Source organism: Bubalus kerabau, chromosome 5, assembly GCF_029407905.1.
Source record: "Bubalus kerabau isolate K-KA32 ecotype Philippines breed swamp buffalo chromosome 5, PCC_UOA_SB_1v2, whole genome shotgun sequence".
In the NCBI taxonomy this organism is placed as follows: domain Eukaryota; kingdom Metazoa; phylum Chordata; class Mammalia; order Artiodactyla; family Bovidae; genus Bubalus; species Bubalus kerabau.
This window is the reverse complement of record NC_073628.1, coordinates 119883171-119902436: the sequence shown is the minus strand read 5'-3', so window position 1 is coordinate 119902436 and position 19266 is coordinate 119883171. Positions and strand designations below refer to the sequence as shown.

General features: G+C 43.9%; 1 protein-coding gene across 5 annotated transcripts in view; it reads right to left on the bottom strand.

The window, feature by feature from the left end:
- Nucleotides 1-869: 869 nt before the first annotated feature.
- The window catches only part of RGL1 (ral guanine nucleotide dissociation stimulator like 1), a 132490-nt gene continuing 114093 nt past the window's right edge, over nucleotides 870-19266 (bottom strand). For all 5 annotated transcript variants that reach the window (XM_055582910.1, XM_055582911.1, XM_055582912.1 and 2 more), the window contains 4 exons: nucleotides 15469-15655; nucleotides 11454-11708; nucleotides 6197-6311; nucleotides 870-3310 (listed from right to left, as the gene is read on the bottom strand). In XM_055582910.1, the coding sequence (XP_055438885.1) occupies nucleotides 3123-3310; nucleotides 6197-6311; nucleotides 11454-11708; nucleotides 15469-15655 (745 nt within the window). In that variant the 3' untranslated portion in view covers nucleotides 870-3122. The remainder of the gene's footprint in view (nucleotides 3311-6196; nucleotides 6312-11453; nucleotides 11709-15468; nucleotides 15656-19266) is intronic.

Below are 19266 nucleotides of genomic sequence, written 5' to 3'. Positions count from 1 at the left end.
AACAGCTCTATAGAAAAAGAGGGTTGGCATTGGGGAAACTTCTCCAGACCACTGAAATCAGGACATGAAGCAAGACTGCATACTGCCTAATGATCCTGTGCCGCACAGCAAATTTGAAAAGACTCCAAAGACGGAAATTTTAAGACATTATTCCTTCAGGCAAAATGTCACCAAGCTGCTTCTGGAGGGAGACAAAACAAGGGAACCCATTTTCTCAGATAATCTTGACAATGTAGTCACCTAGTGCCAGAAACAGAAAGCCCCCTTTTTCCTGCTCATATTATCAATTATTATAACTCCTACTTGACTTTCTCCTATATCGCACAGGGACCCAGAAAACTTGATAATGTGGATCTATTTAGGAATCCCTTTCTTGGGGAATGATATGATGGAATGCCGATGAGCATTTATTGAATGAAGCTTGCCTAGGTCTGATTGAATTTGGGGAAGACCTTCCTTCTTCCCTCCACAGAGGCCCTCCCGGCTTCTGGAGCACCAAGGATGGTTTCAAGAACTGTGCCGACGGTAGCAACCGGAGACTCAGGAAAGGCTGCTGGAAAGAAGGCAAAGTCCTACCTTGGACCCTAAGTTTGATTTTTACAGTGTCCCCAGCCAAACTACCCCTAAGGATGCCCTCCAGCAAGCCGTCTCATCTGACAGCAGTTTCCTAAGATGTCATTCTTGCCTCTGAACGCAAATGATGCTTGACAATGGCGAGGACCCCTCCTAACTGGGCCACTGGCTTTCCCTCTGCTCCCTCGAGCTGGACCAGAGTGGGGTCCCAAAATGCTTACTGACACATCTGAAACCCAGATCCACCAGGTTAACACTCCAGATACAATCCCTTTGAGTCCAGCAGCACATGCCAACCAAGTCCCAAATCAGTTTATTAACCAAAAGGTAAACAGATGATGGAGAGGCAGAAAGACAAGCATGTCAGCAGCTAAAAGCATTACCCGGCAGTCCACCAGGAAACAGATTTAAGACATTTAAAGTGGCATTAAATAAATGAAGCTATGTTTTATCTACTTGTAACTTCCATTGTCTTTTATAAAAGGAATATATTTATATATTACATTGCAGTATATAAATCTAGACTCTACATATACAGTATAAATACACAAGGCGAGCACATGGGCATAACTTGTAAGTCTTGGTAGCTGCACTCTAAACCAGGCTGACCATCCTACATTTTTTTTTTTTTGACCTTCAAGCCAAGAAATTCAGGCTGAGGATACATTTCCCTCAGTCTCCATGATGTCTAGCACTCTGGCCATCCCTCCTCCAAGCACAGAAGCACAAATCAGACATGCCTTGCAAATAGAAAAAAAAAAAAAAAAAAAAGCCTTTCAACTAGTTGAAACCAGTCAGTCTTTACAATGTACAGTCTGACCTAGAAAGACCTATAGGAAATCTGAGGCCTTCCTGGCTCATTCTCATTCTTTGGTCCAAGGGCACAAATCTCTAGATTTTCCCTGGTGTTTCTTGAAGAGTTCATATGACTATTTACAGAACATGAGTCACACATAACCTTTGGGAGCTGTCTTTCTTTACAGGACAGGGAGGTGGGGAGTTGGGGGGGGGTGGTGAAGAAAAGAAAGAAAAAGCTCTACATTACAATCTGCACTTCTTATTTGGGTCTGTTCTTTATTTTTGGAATAAAAACTGGTATTTTAAGAATTTTTTTTTCTTAAAAAGGACAACATTCTGAAAGTGCTTCTTATACATGTCAACATCCCACATATTATGGCTTTATAGCTCAAACCCCAGCACAGCTCAGATTTGGAAGGGAGAGGACGATGGTGATACTGGAGACAAAAGTGTCACTAAGAGTGACACTGGGATACAGTGTGGGAACCTAAAAGGGAAAGTTAATGATTCCATCTGGAAGAATGTGTGTACCTCGCTAGAAATGGTCTGGATAGTATGCAAAGCCCCATCTCTGTCCCCAGGACTAGGCACAGGAAGGTTGTAAAAGTTAGTAAAAACAGGACACTACTCTCAGTTGGGAACATCTGCAGGGGGCTATTCACAGAACGAAGGCTGTTGAGAAATCTTTCACAGGTCTCAAAATGATCAGACATAGTCAACCGCAGTAGGAATTTCTACACCTGAGGAACAAATTGCACGTTAATATATAGAGGTACTACGATCCAGATGGCAAAAGACTGCAGACATATAGTTTTACATGCAGAAGGCAATCAGAAAAAAACAATGAAGCAGTGGCATTCTGAGACAGATCCGAGTCCAAGTGAGTCATCATCATTCTGAGCTTTCTTTTCTGGCTGATATGTTACCAAAGAACATGGCTATGTGTGCAAGAAATGCTTGTGATATGTTCTGTAGGGGGTGGGAGACACACGATGCAGTTACCAGAAATCAAAATGGGCTTGCGTTGCCTCCAGAGGCGTCATGAAGGCTGGTTCAGTGGCTCAGAGGGGCCTCCGAAGCTGCTCCTGGCCCTCCCTGGGGTAGCCGATGCATTGGCCAATGCAAGCAGAGGTCAAAGCCACTGGCTCATCCAAACCCTGTCTGACGTGGCCTTTCATTCAGCCTGTGGCAGTTCCCACCTCTGCAGTGGTTCTTTTCTGGTGGCACTTGATTGAGAAAGTAATCCTCTCCCTTTATAAAAACAGTTTGGACTTCTTATAATACTGGCACAAAGGACACTCTGTAATCCTCGGGTTGATTCCATTTACTTGGGAGGTGTGAGACGAGGTGCTCAGTTCCTTGTTTCCCTGTAAAAAGTGACCTCGACTTCCCAGGCCATTGTGCAAATTTGTTTTCCCGTAGTCCAGAATATCCCACAAGTCCCTCATATTTATATATATACACACACACATACCACATATGTGTACATACATATAGATTTATAAACGCAGATAATTTTGCATTTCAATCTCAGGTCAAAGAGAATCAGTGAATCCATCATCCTTTCTGTGTCAAGCTCATCTCTGATTTCCCCACGATGCCCATCGTAGTGCCCTGCACACCAGAGTTGCTCAACAAACCTCAGTCCACTTCACCAACAACCCTCTAACACTGAGTGGTAGCTGTGATCACGATGGCCTATTCTCAGCCCCACCCTGCCCTTGGCAAGCGAGGGGCCCGGGTCTCTGCCTTCAGAGGGTGATTTTGCTGTGTCTGTTGCTCCAGCAGCCCCGTTTAGCTGTCCTGGGCAACGTCAGGCTGGTCCGGCTCCGCAGTTTTACTTGCTCTTCCACAGAGTTCTTTTTGCGCAAGATGAAGTCAAAGTTCACTTGGCTGTTCATGGCATAGAAGACATTTGCCGAGTCTGGGATCACGAGTTCTAAAAAAAAAAAAATGAGACAGATGAGGGAAGAGAAGGTGGTCAGCTTGTGCAGGTCAGACCAGTGCTGACCATGGCAGATGGAAATTTTGCCCAGATTCATGGCTGGAATTATAGCCGTTTGTTCCTTGAATGTGAACAGAGCTGGATAATGACCATCACTCAGTCACACCAAATGGGTTCCAACCATTTCCCAATCCCAATTTTAAAAACTTAAGTGTGAATTCAATCTTGGAAATTCAAGCCGTGAACAAAATGCTCAAATGCGGGATGTTTTAGCTGGAGGGACGTAGAATAGGAAACGGAAGCCTGGAGGAGTTAAGAGGTATTCCTGAGTGCGCAGCTAGTCAATGGCAGGACTAGCAGCAGAGCCCGGGGTTTCCAGCCTTCCGTGGTTCATTTTCTACCCAATATGAACTTTTTCTCAGAGACTAAGTGAATCCGATGACATGGAGAAAAAGGCAGAAAATCTACACCACTTTCCAGAAATCTTTACTTGGATCTTCAGAACATTTTTAAATTAATCTCAAACCAAGTCAGTATTTTATACCATGTGACAGCTTGCTTCATTAAGGGCTTGCATTTTAATGTTAAAGGGAAACCAGACAAGATAGGCTATATCTGTTAAAACTTAAACAACTGTCTATTTCAATGAGTCCCAACTAGGTAACTGTAATTTCTGAACAAGGACTGTTCCAAGTAGAATATGAAGTTATCGAGCAAAGTGATTTAAATTCATCTTTACTTTAAAAAGAAGGTATACACTCTTTAGCACTCAGGGCTAAGCGATATCTTTAAAAATCAAGAGGGAATTAAAGAGGTAAAGTGTGCAAAACTAGCTTTGTAGCAGTGGAGTGAGGGAGGCAGCCAGGCGAGGTCTGTGATTGCAGAACTGGAGTAAGTCAAACTAACGTTAACGTCAAACACTGAGATTCCACCGCCAAGATTGATGCAGTCAGGTTCTGAGGGACTCTGCTACATTTTGCACAAGTGTTCCATAAAGAATAATTCCCTCAAAGTGTCCCCAGTCTCTTGCCCACATATTCCTGCGGTCAGTAACAACTTACCTCACAGCTATATATATATATATATATACCTGTACTGTATCTCTTTTGGGTACATTATTTCCTGTCACCATCTCCCCATGATACATGAGGGGCCAGTAGGGTACTGTCTCCATTTAACTAATTACAGACCAAGGCTCAGAGAGGTCAGGCCGCCCACCCGCCACCACCCAGTGCTGAATGCAGCTGGGCCCCAGCTGTGCTTCGGGACTCCTGGATCTTCAGACCCACCGGGCCTCACCTTGCATTGGCTTGGGGCGATGTGGGTGGTAAAACCCAAGAGACCACTTTGTAGGCTTAGGTTTTTAACAGTAACTACACTAAAAGATATAACTGAGAAAGGTTTGCCCTACAACCTTGGGCTCAGCTGGATAAATGAGAAAACTTTCAAGAGACAGTGGGAAAACAGTCTTTTTTCTGAGGCTGTGGCTTTTCATTGCTTGGCAAAGGTTATTATTCTAATTTGGCCCACTCTTGTCTGGGCCCGAGATGACAGCCCTGGGTGATTTTCTGGGTAAATGGGGTACGAGTAGCTGCTCCCTTTGCAAATCCCCACCTTGTAGAGTTTCTTTCTTTTCCTTTATGGGGGGAATGCTTGTTGGGGAACAGTCCCACAGCAAGACACCTGCGTTGGTCAGTGCGTTGGGTCAGTCAGCAAACAGGGTTGGCCTCAGTCCACAGCACTGGCTGTTCCTTCTGCACTTGGAAAGCAGACTTATTCTGCTCGAGTCACTTTCTCGGATGTGCCGTGGCATAGGCAAGTTACCTACCAGTTTGCCTCCTCCTCTCAACAAAGAAAGAAAGAAAGAAAGTGAAGTCACTCAGTTGTGTCCGACTCTTTGTGACCCCATGGACTGCAGCCTACCAGGCTCCTCCGTCCATGGGATTTTCCAGGCAAGAGAACTGGAGTGGGTTGCCATTTCCTTCTCCAGGGGATCTTCCTGACCCAGGGATCGAACCCAGGTCTCCCACACTGTAAGCAGATACTTGACCGTCTGAGCCACCAGGGAAGCCCTCTCAACAAAGACAACCCCAATTCAGATTAACAAACTGATACATTCAGGGGGATTATCTGCCCAGAGTTTCCATGAAGGAGATTTCTTTAATTAAGGATTCTTCGGCAAACTGCTGCATTTCATATTCACCGGTTCTTTGCTTCAATAAGCGTGAGGTCAAGAACCTTCCACACTCCTGGCATCAGAAGCTTTTCCTACTTGAAGATCAAGTGAGTAAAGAGCAACTGAAGGCTGAATTCTCATAAATGGTTAACTGAAACAATGAGCAGTCATTGCAGGAACTGCTACATTTCAGGTTCACATACAACCTGGACACGCATTACTGGGTAACGGAGGTAGATGGCCACTGGCAAAGACCAGACAGGCTCCACCTACCCCCACCCCACACAGGGAGGGAAGCCTTCCTACAAGAATGCTTGACAAGAAATTTACAGAGAATGGGCAGGAGGCATGCTTAGCAAAACTGCAGAAAAAACGATTGTTTGGGGGCTGGCCTGAGAGAATTAACAAGTGAGGTGACGGCATGGTTCCCCACACAACTCCACTCGGGCAATTCAAAACCCCCACTTGGAAAAGAGAGGATATAGGTATACATATAGCTGATCACTTTGCTGTAGAGCAGAAACTAATACAACATTGTAAAGCAACTCTACTCCAATGACAATTAACAAAAAATTAATTATATAAGTAAGTAAATAAAAATACCCGCCCCCCCCCCCAACTTGGTTACATTTAAAACAGACACTGTACCCATGTAGAGTCGTCTCACATGGGGGCGATCTGGTTTGAAGAGGACACGTGCCTACCTTTGTCCTCCGAGATGACCTGCACTAGCTCGTACTCCTCGGCCGGGTCCGAGTCCAGATTGTGCTTCAACATCGCCCTCTGGATCACAGCAGGAGTTTTATCCTGGCTCGTCAACTGGAAAGCCAAATGAAAGGGTGTGTAAAGCATTTAACTTTGTGTTTCCTGGAAGAGTTTTCCTGACCTGCTGCTTCTTGCTGTCTTGTGCCTTCCCAGGAGAAATGGCCCAGCGAAATGAGCAAGGACCACGAGCCAGCCCTCCAGGATTCCAGTCCCGGCTCTACCCTCAGAAGACAGGTCATCAACTCTTTCCATCAGCTCCTCTCGCAGAGCCACAGTGTCTTCCCCCATCCAAACAGGAGAGACAGCCCGGGGTGCCACTTCCAGTGGAGGTTCCAATGGAAGAATGTATATGAAGGAATTGTGGGGAATGCACAGCGTTTTCAGTCCTGCGCCAAGCTTACCCTCACCTGTTGAGCACCGGGGACAACCTGTGGGTTAGAAATGGCCACGGTTCCACACACTGACCATTGCAAAAAGCACAAGTGACTCCACAACCCAGGAAGCCCACCTCTAGATATTTACCGGAGGAATGAAAGACTGTGTCCACAAAAGGCCTTCTGTACAAACTGTCACGGCAGATTTAGTCATAACAGCCCCAAACTGAAAACATCCTGCATCTCCATCGACAGGAGAACAGGGGAGGATAAAGACAGTGCTGTGTGTTCATGACAGAGCATGACGTAACAGCTAAAGGGAACTGAAACACGCAACGTGATGAATCCCACAAAGCACACGCAACAACGTGATGGATCCCACACCCGTCACGGACAGCCAGAGGAAGGAGACATGGAAGACAACGTGCCGCAGGAGGCTGTTCTCACCAAACAGGCCAAGCTAACCTGTGGGGTCAGAAAGCTAACTTTAGCTAAACTCATATTCAGCTAAGCTTAAAGCAGGATTGGAGGGGCATAAGGGAATTCAGGAATGAAGAAGGGATGAGTGGATGAAAAATGTTATAGATAAATAACTTGCAGTGGTGGTTACATACACATATATATAACCATATATATACATTATATAGTGGTTACATACACATATATATAACCATATATATACATTATATAGTGGTTACATACACATATATATAACCATATATATACATTATATAGTGGTTACATACACATATATATAACCATATATATACATTATATAGTGGTTACATACACATATATATAACCATATATATACATTATATAGTGGTTACATAGATAAATACATATCTATGACAGCTACATATATATATAGGTATATGGTGGTTACATACATATATATATATAAACATATATATACACACACATGTGGTAGTTAAATAAATATATAGATATATTATACTTATAAAAATCCAAAGACTAGAACACTTCAGATCTATGTAATTGTATGTAAACTTTGCTTCAATTAAAAATTAGCTTCTGAGTGTTTACAAACAATAAATCTAACATTTTTTCAAAGTACAAGTAAAAGCTCCTCTCAGCCCAAGTCTCCCCTTCATCTCTGCCCATCAGTCAGCTGTTTCCAGGATGCTCAGAGAAACAGGAGAAAGGAGAGCTGACTTTTGTATTATCCCTTGGCTGATTTCTTTACATTTGAAAGAACGCAAGAGAAAACACAGATTTTTCTTACTTAGAAATAAAAGCTGCTCTCCCCAGGAGGCACGAGGAGAGAGCGCCAAAAAGAGAAGAAGTCTGATTTCCTCCAAGAAACTGTCATTGTGAGCCCAAGGATGTTGGGCCCATGGGCCCCTCTCTGGTCTGGAGAAGCAGCTGTATTTGTGATACAATAAATAACGGATATTACAATGGGGTCCCTGTAAGTGACAAAGACCCTGCTCAAGTGTGTATCACCAAAACATCTGGCACATCCTTATTAAAGAATCTGCCTGCAATGCAGGAGCCCTGGTTCAATCCCTGGGCCTGGAGGAAGCCCTGGAGAAGGGAATGGCAACCTGCTCCAGTATTCTTGCCTAGAGAATTCCATGGACAGAGGAGCCTGGTGGGCTACAGTCCATGGGGTCACGAAGCATCAGACATGACTGAGCAACTAATACTTTTATTTTTCACTTTCATGGTTAATGTTAGGTTCAGCTGTCAACTTTGAACCTACTTAAAGAGAAAGCCAGGCTACCCTTTATTTTCTTTATCTTAAACCTCCTCAGGTGTGTCCATACGGATGGGATGGCCAAAGGCTTTCCTTGAGGGTTTGTTACTTTGTACCATAAAAGCTACAGGAGAACAGATCATCACAGATAGCATTGAGTTCAGCCCTATGCTGATATACTAAACCAGCACTGTCCCGTAGATACATACTATACGAGCCTCATTTGTAATTTCAAATACCTAGTGGCTACATTTGAATTTTTTTCAAAAGGGGAATTAATTTTAATATTTTATTTAACCCAACATACCCCAAATATTATATCAGCATATAATCAATACGAAATTGTTAATAAGATATTTTACATCCTCATTCCTTTTTTTTGTACCACGTCTTCAAAATCTGAGTGCATTTCACACTCATAGTATATCTTAATTTGGCCTCTGCCCATTTCAAACCCTCACCTGCCAAACACGGCTGGTGGTTATCATACTGAACGGTGCCTGGATGTCTCCTTCGCACACCTTATATAGGAACTCAAAACATTCCCTGTGCCCTTCCCTGAGGTTAGTTTTCTAATGCCCCAAGCCAGGCCTGTTTTTGAAAGATCAGACCCCTTGCAGGATGCAGTATATCTGATTTCTCTGGCTCAACAGCGTGTTTTAGAGACTCATCCACGTTGACTGTGTCCATGTGTTCAGTTCTCAGCTCCTTTCAGTGCAGGGACCCTGTGGTCACACAGCTGGCACGCACTTCCCTGGACGGCATGTGAGAGAAGCCACGTGAATAAACTACCCTGAAAATACAACAGTAACACCGATGACCTTGGCTGCCTGGCGGCTCCCCTTCCGCCCCCACACTCCTTTATCAGCCCCTCTGTCTCCACCACGCAGGTTCCGTCTCAGCCCTCCCTCCTCCCCTGCAAGACCACGTCCACCCCGTGGGGCTGGACGACCCCTAGTGTTCGACCCAGCACCGGCCTGGCACCAACCTGTGTTTCTGACTATGTACCAGGAAGGCCACGCCATCTGGATGTCCTGCAGTGACCTCCAATGTAAGTGCTCCCAAACCTCCTCCTCCAGCAGTTATATGGCACTTGACGGGACCACCACCATCCAGCTACCTTAATCCTTCCTCTTCCACTCCCCCACAAAAGGAACCAAAAAGTTGATAACTAAATGGACAGATCCTACAATTCTAACTTACAAAAACTTTCAAAATTCTGTATCATCTCCAGCCACATGACCATCTTTCAAACCCTTATCACCTTCTACATGGAATATGATAGCAGCTTCTAATTTGCTCCCTCATCTCTAATCTACCCGCCTGTGTTCCAGCATGAGGTCTCCACAATGCCAGTTACTTCTCTAAAGAGCAAATCTGACTGCTACATAAAAGCCTTCGATAAGACTCGACTGCCTGCAGGATTAACGCAAATGCCTTCGTGGGGCCCGTAGGCCCTGGGAAAATCTGATCGCACCTCTATTAGAATATTCAATATGTTTTGAAAAATGCTTTACAATCTCCTCTTTGATTATAAATTCCTCAAAGACAGAAATGTATCATTCGTCTCCCTACTCCCAAAGCCTGGTCCAGTGACAGGTACACAACTAATGGTCATGAAACATTTTGTTGATTGAGTGAATGCTTTAGTAAAGCTTTTCTTTAGATGTTCACAGACAGTGCTCCAGATCATTTATGCCATATTCAGAGCTGAGCTCGTAAGTAGTAGTGTGTCCTCAAAGAAGGCAAGTGATGAAGCTGGGGAGAGATACAGGAGTCGCTGTGATTCTACTACAGGGAGTCTGCTTTTCTTTCATTTGAATGATAGTACTGTATCAGTTTCAGGTGTAGAGAGTCTGCTTTTCAGTACATTATGTCCTTTAAGATAAGGAGTCTGCTCTTGTAATACACACACCAGACCTTACATACCCAAGGTTAATACCAGGAGAGGCATGGTTTGTGATCCAAAAAGACTGCCATTATTTAAAACACATTTTAGGGACTATGCTCAGAAACACACACTTTTTACAAGAAGCTCAAAAAGGCCAGTCTCACTTATTTGTAAGTATAGTTCCTTGTGGACACAAACTATACGTCCAGCTTGATCATCCACTTATACTGTATGTGACTCCAAGTGACTAGAGGAGAAAACTGCTACCACCAAGGACATTGCTAAGGATGCATGGCAATTCAATTAGATATGTGGACATGTAAGTCCCTGGGAAGACTTCCAAGGAGCTGTGCAGCAGTTGCGTCCTCCCTGGGATACATTTATGTAGTCACCCCAATTGAGAGTTTTGAAGAAGGTGACAATGACTTGGATGAATAAGGCTTGGCAACTTTTAAGACATAAAAAATTGTATCATATACACACTGCTGATATGCACATTTTTATATAAATATGTTATTAGTCTATATAAGCCAAGATGTGGAAGCAATCTGGCCACTGACAGAGGAATGGATAAGGAAGATGTGGTACATATATACAATGGAATATTACTCAGCCATTAAAAAGAATGAAACAATGCCATTTGTAGCAACATCGATGGGCCTAGAGATTGTCATGCTGAGTGAAGCAAGTCAAACAGAGAAAGAGAAATATCATATGATATCCCTTATATACAGAATCTAAAAAGAAATGATACAAATGATCTTATTTACAAAACAGACTCACAGACTTAGAGAAGGAACTTATGGTTACCAGTGGGGGAGGGTGGGAGAAAGGGATAGTTAGGGAGTTTGGGAGGAACATGTACACACCGCTATATGTCAAATGGATAACCAACAAGGACCTACTGTACAGCACATAGAACTCTGCTCAGTATTCTGTAACAAACTAAATGGGAAAGGAATTTGAAAAAGAATAGATACATGTGTATGTATAACTGAATCGTCGCTTTGCTGTCCACCTGAAACTGTTACAACATTGTTAACTGGCTATATACTTCGATATAAAATACAAAGTTTAAAGAACATGCTATTAGCCTATATCCGGGGAGACTCTGGCATTGATTCATGTGGCACATGTTCATTTGGCACGAATGCACGTGCGTACGCTGACATGGCAGGTGAGTACCCGGGGTGGTGGTCTGAGAGCCTTACCATGATGCTCTTGTACATGTTGCCATTGTTGTCCTCTATGCTGATGCGGATTATGCAGGTGTCTTCGTTCTGCTGGTTGTAAACGGGGGGCAGCACTGTCGAGGTAATGGATGTCACAGAGACAGAGCGCTTGTGGATTTTCGGGTTGTTGTTGCAGGACGGAGGGGAGGAGAGGGGGTTCATCAAGGATGACATCCCTGAGGAAGTTGTGTCCATGGAGTGGATGGAGGAACAGGAGGAGGAGGACTCGGAGAGCTGGAAGAGTAAACACACCCCAGAAGGAAACCGAACTGTTAGAACCTTGGCCAACAGTGCACTAAGTTGCAAAGCAGAGGTCAATGTCGAGACTAATAAACTTCAGTATTTGCTCTACAACAGCCCACAGCACACATGCGTCTCATCTCTGATGGAAGCACTCCCATGGCAGAGGCCTGTCAATGATTCAGAAACCAGGGCAGAATCACTCTGCATCTGGGGAGCCAAGGAGGTCCTCTCATTTCCTGAGAAGCTTTTAACTGCTCTGAAGGAGGTTAACCAGCAGATGGCAGCAGATACCAGAAACTACAGACAACACAGACTCCCAAAGGAAGCTGGAAGATAACAGAGCAGGAGGAAAGCCCCATCGCCTGCCTTGAGCAAGAAGAATGTTTGTTCTACTGTGATTCTGCTTCACCATTGGCTTTCAGAGCAGGAGAGAAATGGCTTGTATTTTTAGACGTTTCTAAGATAAGGACCACAGATTATCCAGCTCTGCATGGAACATTAGCCCTGGAAAGGGCCCTGGAGATCGCCTGGCCCAACTCTCTTTCTGCTGCTGAGGAACCTGAGGCCACAGGTGTTGACAGCACCATTAGGATGTGGCTCAAGTTTCCTGGCTCCCACGGCCAGGTTCACGTAGCAAGGGCATAACCAAGGCCCCGTCTACAGTCCATGATAAGGTGGTGAAGGAACACAGCACGCCAGACTCAGGGATGCTCAGCACTGTGAGGTCTGCGATGAGCTTTCGGGTATCTTATCTCAAGAACAAAATTCAGAGCATTATAAATATGAGAGAAATCGATTCAGAGAAACAGAGTGACTTGCCCGAGGGAACACAGCCTACCCTTAACCACATTTGTTTCTAGAACCAACTGTACACATTTTCATGTTGCATATCAAGAATAATTAAGGAATGATATACTAGAGTTAATGTGTTTTTCTGATTCATGACAGAGTTCTTATATGTGCAACATCAATTACCAAAGAAAGAGGATGTCCCCAACTCATTAGGTGGTGTTCCCCCCCCAATAAAAAAATCACTAATTGAATCATTTAAAATATCAATTCTTATTATAGAAAATTACAAATAATTTCTCAATGAGTTAAGCTAAAGTATACCACATTAATCCAATAAGATAATCTGGCGGTCACTTAAAAAATAGAAAACTTACTAATTTCTTTTATACCAACCTATCCTCCCATGGAAACAAAGTACAGAAATTTAGTTTTCTGATTATCTGGCCTCCAAGTAAAATGAAGTCTACTCTATTTTATTTCCTATGAACTTTTTCCTATTGCGTAACGTATATTAAATTCAACTGCATTGTTAGTTTAATTAGAGCCAGTCAGCTGACGTGACAACCCTGGTATGCAGAAGTCTAAGTGAGGCTCTATCATAATATGGCTTACTTTTCTTCCTTAGCTTCCCAAGTGAATTACCTTAGTGGCTCAATTCAAGGACTAACTGCTGGTGAATAATTTAACAGCCTGACTTTGCTTGCAGGTGTACCACACAGTAGTGAAGAGGGTCCGTTTTCCAATTACTGGTTCAGTTTTTCCCCCTTCCCTTTCCTCCACATGAATTTTTTTTTCCTTTGTTAGATTTTTTCATTATTTTAAAGATATTTATATTCAAGATACAGCCTTGAAGATGCCTGGGTTATATCACCATTAAACAGACCACCTCATGAGCCCAAATTCTTCCTGGGAATCTAAGTAATGTGGAGCAAATGTGAAGCGAATGTTTAGAAATCATCATCAGGGGAACCAAGAAAAAAGGAATGCAAATTACACTTTACTCAAAAGAGCGACCTCACAGCGTAGCCAAAGGGAAAGGCAGGGTGTGGAGGGCTGCCGGACCTCAGGGTAGGGAGGAGCCACGGAGGTCTCTGGGGCCAGCGGAGCCCCGAGCAGAACTGAGGCCTTTCCCGTTAACATCCTGGGGTTCTGCAGCCCAGCAATTACTTGGCATCCAATTCAATTACTCATTTTTAAACCTAGAGAAATCTGTGACTCTGAGAAAGGTTCAGCCAAAGAATTAAAATTCATGACTTGTGCAAGAAATTATAAAGAGCCAGCGTGTAAGGGAGGAGACAAAAAGAACACGGCAAGGGGGGTGCACAGGACACACGCCGGGCTTCTGCACAGTTTCAAAGGGATGACCAGGACCTGTGGGTACGTCCACGGCACCAACAGATAGATGTCCTTCCTGCACAGGGAGAAACCCAACAGCAATGGGGGCAATAGCTGTCACTGCTGCACAACCCACCATCAAAGTCCATCGGAAACGGGGCCTACAAAGCCCAAGAACCTGCCACAAGGTGAGTCATGACACTTCACCCCAGATTTCTGACAGATTCAGTGCTGAATGTCAAGTCATGAAGAATGATTCCATCCCTGGTTAGGGAGACATGCCTGCGAGAACAGCCAGTCCGTGGGTGTTTGCAGAGCTTTCCTTCAATATTTGGAGCATTAAAGATGTGTCTCCAGGTTTTAAAACAGGAAGGTGAGAAATTCCACTGGGGCAGCATCTGAGTCATCTCAGGCCTAATGAGCCCTTCCTGGATTGACTACTTTAGTGACAAGGTCATCTGAGGGCTTCCAGTTTGCTGCTGGTGCTTGTAACACAATGTGAAGCAGCGCACACACCCCCTTACAGAATGGCAAGTCTAACCAAAATGAAGAGACTGCGACCAACACTCCACCTCACTGGCCTCAGCAAAAGCTAAGGGGCCAGCAGACACTTACACAGCAAGTCTAGCCAGGCAAGATCCTCTCCCAAAGGGTGCAAGTTCTAGTCACGTCAAAGCTGACATCTCTCATCCAAGCTCCTTGATCAACAGACTGAAGCAGATGTGTATAGGAGATGCACGTGGACTTTTTGTTTTCTTTTCACTGATTTCTACAGCCACGGACATGAAGACTCTCCCTGAGAACTCCTTTATCGCCTCTCATCACTCTCCCTTTTGGGGGCCACGGCAGATTGTATCCTTGTTAACCATTCCTCACCCTCCCCTGCTTCCATGCCCTGTGACTCCACACTTCCTCCCACTGGAAGTGGAGTATAGCTCCCCACCTCATTTATTTACATGGGATTGGGCCACACACTTTGCTTTGGAAAATAAACTGGTAGATAGAGCCCATGCAGAGGCTTGTTGGGCACGTGCAACGCCCTGTTGCTCATCCAATTTAGCACGCTAAGAGCAGGCCCTGGGTGACTCCAAAAACCACAAGAGGCAGGTAGAGAAGACCTGGACCAAATCATGACCAAGCCCAAGCCAAACCAACCAACCTGCAAACGCAGGACAGAGAACAAATGGCTGTTGCTTGAGGGCACCGAGTCTGGAGTGGTTTTCTCTGCAGCATTACTATGGGACAAGCCTGGCTGAGACCAGGTATGACACCAAGAAACTGACACATCTCTGGCTCTTGACTTTTCGCTCCTTCAAAGACAATTCTCCATCTCCCAAATAAAGGGTAGCTCACGTTACAAGTCACAGTCCTTCAGCTGCCTCTGGATGTGAGTGTGGAATGATGTTTCAAAGGCTCGATGAAGGAACCAACAGCCTTATCACTTCTGGACACTTTCTATAATAAGGAATGAGTCCCTGGACTGAACTCTGCTTATAACACCTGGTTCAAAATATGACTTGCAAAATCCTCTAGCGAGATCAACCAGAAAACAGACATTCCTCATGTGGCAAACGCTAGGTCAGATGCCCGCATCAGGAATTATGGAAAAGGGTTAAGGATATACCTTTTTTTGAGGCTCATCGGGTGTGTCCATAGGAGTGATGGAGCCTTCCTCCACCTCTGAGTGGTTTGACTCGCAGGATGACACACTGACGGAGTCCATGCTCTCACCAGAGCTCCCGCTGGTGGTGGACTTGGGCTGCTCTTTGGTGGGAGTGCTACTGGTGATAATGTCCGACCCCAGAAACAGTCTGCAGAAAACATAATGCCAGGCGTTCAGGCTCGTAAAAATCTGGAATCCATGATTAAGCAAGTATTTTTGTGTTAATAAGTCCTTGATATCTTCTCAGTTTTGTGTGCCCTGTCATTATTATCTTAGGAAAAGATTTTTTACCCAGTTTCTAATAGATTGCAGTAAACATCTTGTCCCAATAGGTTATTTCTAACCTTAAAGGAGACACATTGCCTAGCTGGAGGAAGGACCTTATTAATCTGAGGTCTTCCTGGGTCAATCGTTCTCCATTTTTTGAGAGTTCCTGGACCACTTTGGCAGGATCGAACTACTACAGCCATACTCCTATCACTTCCCACCATAAAATGAACTCCAAGAGGCTAAAAAAGAAAGCTGGCCCTGTGCTAGACAAGAAACTAAGCAGGAAGATTTCTTCTCCAACAATCCCGTGAACTACAATAACCTAAACCCTTTCATCATTAAACAACTAGATGAGAAGCATTACAAATTCTTTTCAAAGTTGGGCTTACAAGACAGTAAGGAAAATCCCTGCAGGCTAGAAACAAAAAGGGAACTGAAAACCAGAACATGCAAGCTAACTCTGCAGCTGCTCTGGATGGGGAGTGGGAGGTGCCAACCTTGGCAAACTCAGCACATGGGTTCTAACACGAACACAAGGTCCAAAGATGAGGGCTTCTGTTTATGTAAGGTAGAGAGTTAGTACTGACGTCCTTTATACAGAGCCAGGATCCTCAATGGGCTATCTATACCCTTAGTAAAAAGATGGGCTAGAAAAAAAAAATCTTCCTACTGACATAGGAAGACAGCAGGAAAATTTATCTGTTGGCCTGAGCTTAATTTCTCCCCTAAATCATATGTGATTTTAGCCAGCACCTCATTCAGATTTGCTACTTAGCTAATCTAAGAATTAGGAACTCTCCAGCCAGTGATCCTTCTGAAGAAACTAGCATTAAAAAAAAAAAAAAAAAAAAAACCTTTCTGAAGGAATATATCTTCAACTTAGGTTGCAGAGAATTCCCTGATAAAGATGAACTCACAATATACACACAAGAAAATAACCTATCCAAAGAGAGAAGCATAACAACAGGAAGTCTAGATGGTCTTTTTTTTTGGTCTCGAGGCATGTGGGATCCTAGCTCCTTGACCAGGGATCAAACCCAGACCTCATGCATTGGAAGGTGAAGTCTTAACCACCGGACCACCAGGGAAGTCCCCAAACAGCAAGTCTAGACTCCTGAGAACTTTAGATGATAAAAACTGTCAGAAACAAACTAATCATTCATTCATTCAATCATTTGAGTGTCTACCACGAGTCAAGCTATAAAACAAATACGTTGAAAAACATTAAAAACATATGAGAAGCTGAAACAGTGGTTAAGAGCAAGGCACTCTGACAAAAAGGTAGCAATTTAAATCTAAAAGCTCAGTGGAAGGATTAACCAAACACTGAAAAGAAAAACTGCCAACTAGATGACAGGTCTGAAGAAAATCCTCAGAGATCAGCATCAAAATACAAAGACATGAATAACAAAAGCAGTTAAAAGACACAGAGAATGGAAGGAATGCCTGCGTATATGAGGAGAGTCCCAGAAGAAGACAAAGGATGGAAAAGACACCGTATCTGAAGGGTCTGAAGAGATTCCAGAACTAATGGACCACACGAATCCTCAGATCCAGGAAGAACACCCTGAATAGGATCAGTAAGACGAAATCCTCACTTAACCTGCATGGTGGTGTGTTAAAGACAAAAGAGTTTCTTAAAAGCAACAGGGCACAGGGCATAATACACAAAAACAAAAATTAAACACACACCAGACATCTCAAAAGCAACAACAGAGGTCAGAAGATAAGGAATAATAGCTTTGAAGTGCTGCATGAAAATACCGTCATCCTTGAAATTCTATACCGTATGACTCCAAGAGTGAGGGCAAAACAAAGACTTTTTCAGACAATGACTATTTACCATTACTAAACAACAGGAAGGCAGGCATAAGATGCAAGAAGGAATGGCATGTAAAGAAACTAGCAAATGGGTCCAAACCCAAATAAGCACCGACTATGTCAGGAAGGTCTCCTGGAGAAGGGAACGGCTACCCACTCCAGAATTCTTGCCTGGGAAATCCCATGGACAGAGGAGCCTGTTGGGCTACAGTCCATGCGGTCACAAAGAGTTGAACACTACTGAGCGACTAACATATTCTATGGAAAATAACAAGAGTAGAAACAATGAGGATTAGGATGGGGAACACATGTATACCTGTGGCGGATTCATTTTGATATTTGGCAAATCTAATACAGTTATGTAAAGTTTAAAAATAAAATAAAATTAAAAAAAAAAAAAAAAAAAAAAAGAAACAATGAGGATAGGCTTGATTTTTTTTATCAAATAATTTAAGGAATTAGAAGCTTAAATTCCAAGACTTAAAAAGCGTATCTTTGCTCTGTCTCAACTCCATCCCACCACCTCTTGACCCATTTTTCATGTCGCTTCCTTTCTTGGACCTCCAAGCACTACTGTGGCTTTGGGGGGGGAAGAGCAAAACTCCTGGCCAACGCAGACTGTGTCAGTGAAAGGACCAGACACAGGTATACACCTTCAGAAGGGAAGAACAAATGTGTTAATCAAATGATAATCCTTGCTTCCTTGAACTCGTCTCTCTAGCCGTCATTAGATTCACTAGTCTAAGGCCTATCAGAGTTTAATGTCTATGGGATCAACTTCAAGACAGACTAGGTTCTCTTAAGACTCTTCCATAAAATTTGCCACATTCAAAGCACAGGGTCTAATTATACTGAGGGCTCTCTTCCTTCCCTTCCTTCCCCCTCACTCTTTCCTCCTTTTCTTCCTTCCTTCCCTCATCTTCTCCTCTCCTCCACTTCTTACTTCCTATTTCCTATGTCCTTCTCCTCTTCCCCCAGAAGGTATTTCTCAACTAGACAGACAGTTAAAGGATCCCCTTGCTCTAGAGCCAAATCTCAGATTTCAGCCCAGATCCGACAATAACTAGCATACTATTCACCCTGTCTGTGCCTTATTTTCCCAGGCTATAAAACTGGTTATCAGGACTTCCCTGGCAGTCCAGTGGTTAAGATGCCATGCTTCCAATGCAGTGGGTGCAGGTTCCATCCCTGGTTAGGGAACTAAAATTCTACATGCCTCGTGGCACAGCCAAAAAAAAAATTGGCATAATAGTAGAACCTAGTAGGTTATTTTCAGAGAAGACAATGGCATCCCACTCCAGTACTCTTGCCTGGAAAATCCCATGGATGGAGGAGCCTGGTAGGCTGCAGTCCCTGAGGCCGCTAAGAGTTGGGCACAACTGAGCAACTTTACTTTGACTTTTCACTTTCATGCATTGGAGAATAAAACGGCAACCCACTCCAACGTTCTTGCCTGGGGAATCCCAGGGACGGGGGAACCTGGTGGGCTGCCGTCTATGCAGTTGCACAGAGTCGGACACGACTGAAGCGACTTAGCAGCAGCAGCAGTAGGTTATTTTGTGCATCAGATGAGAAATACATGCATTGTTCTCATAACAGTGTTGGCACATGACTCAATCTGTTCATTCAATAAATATGTATTCTTCACCTACTATGTATGGGACACCG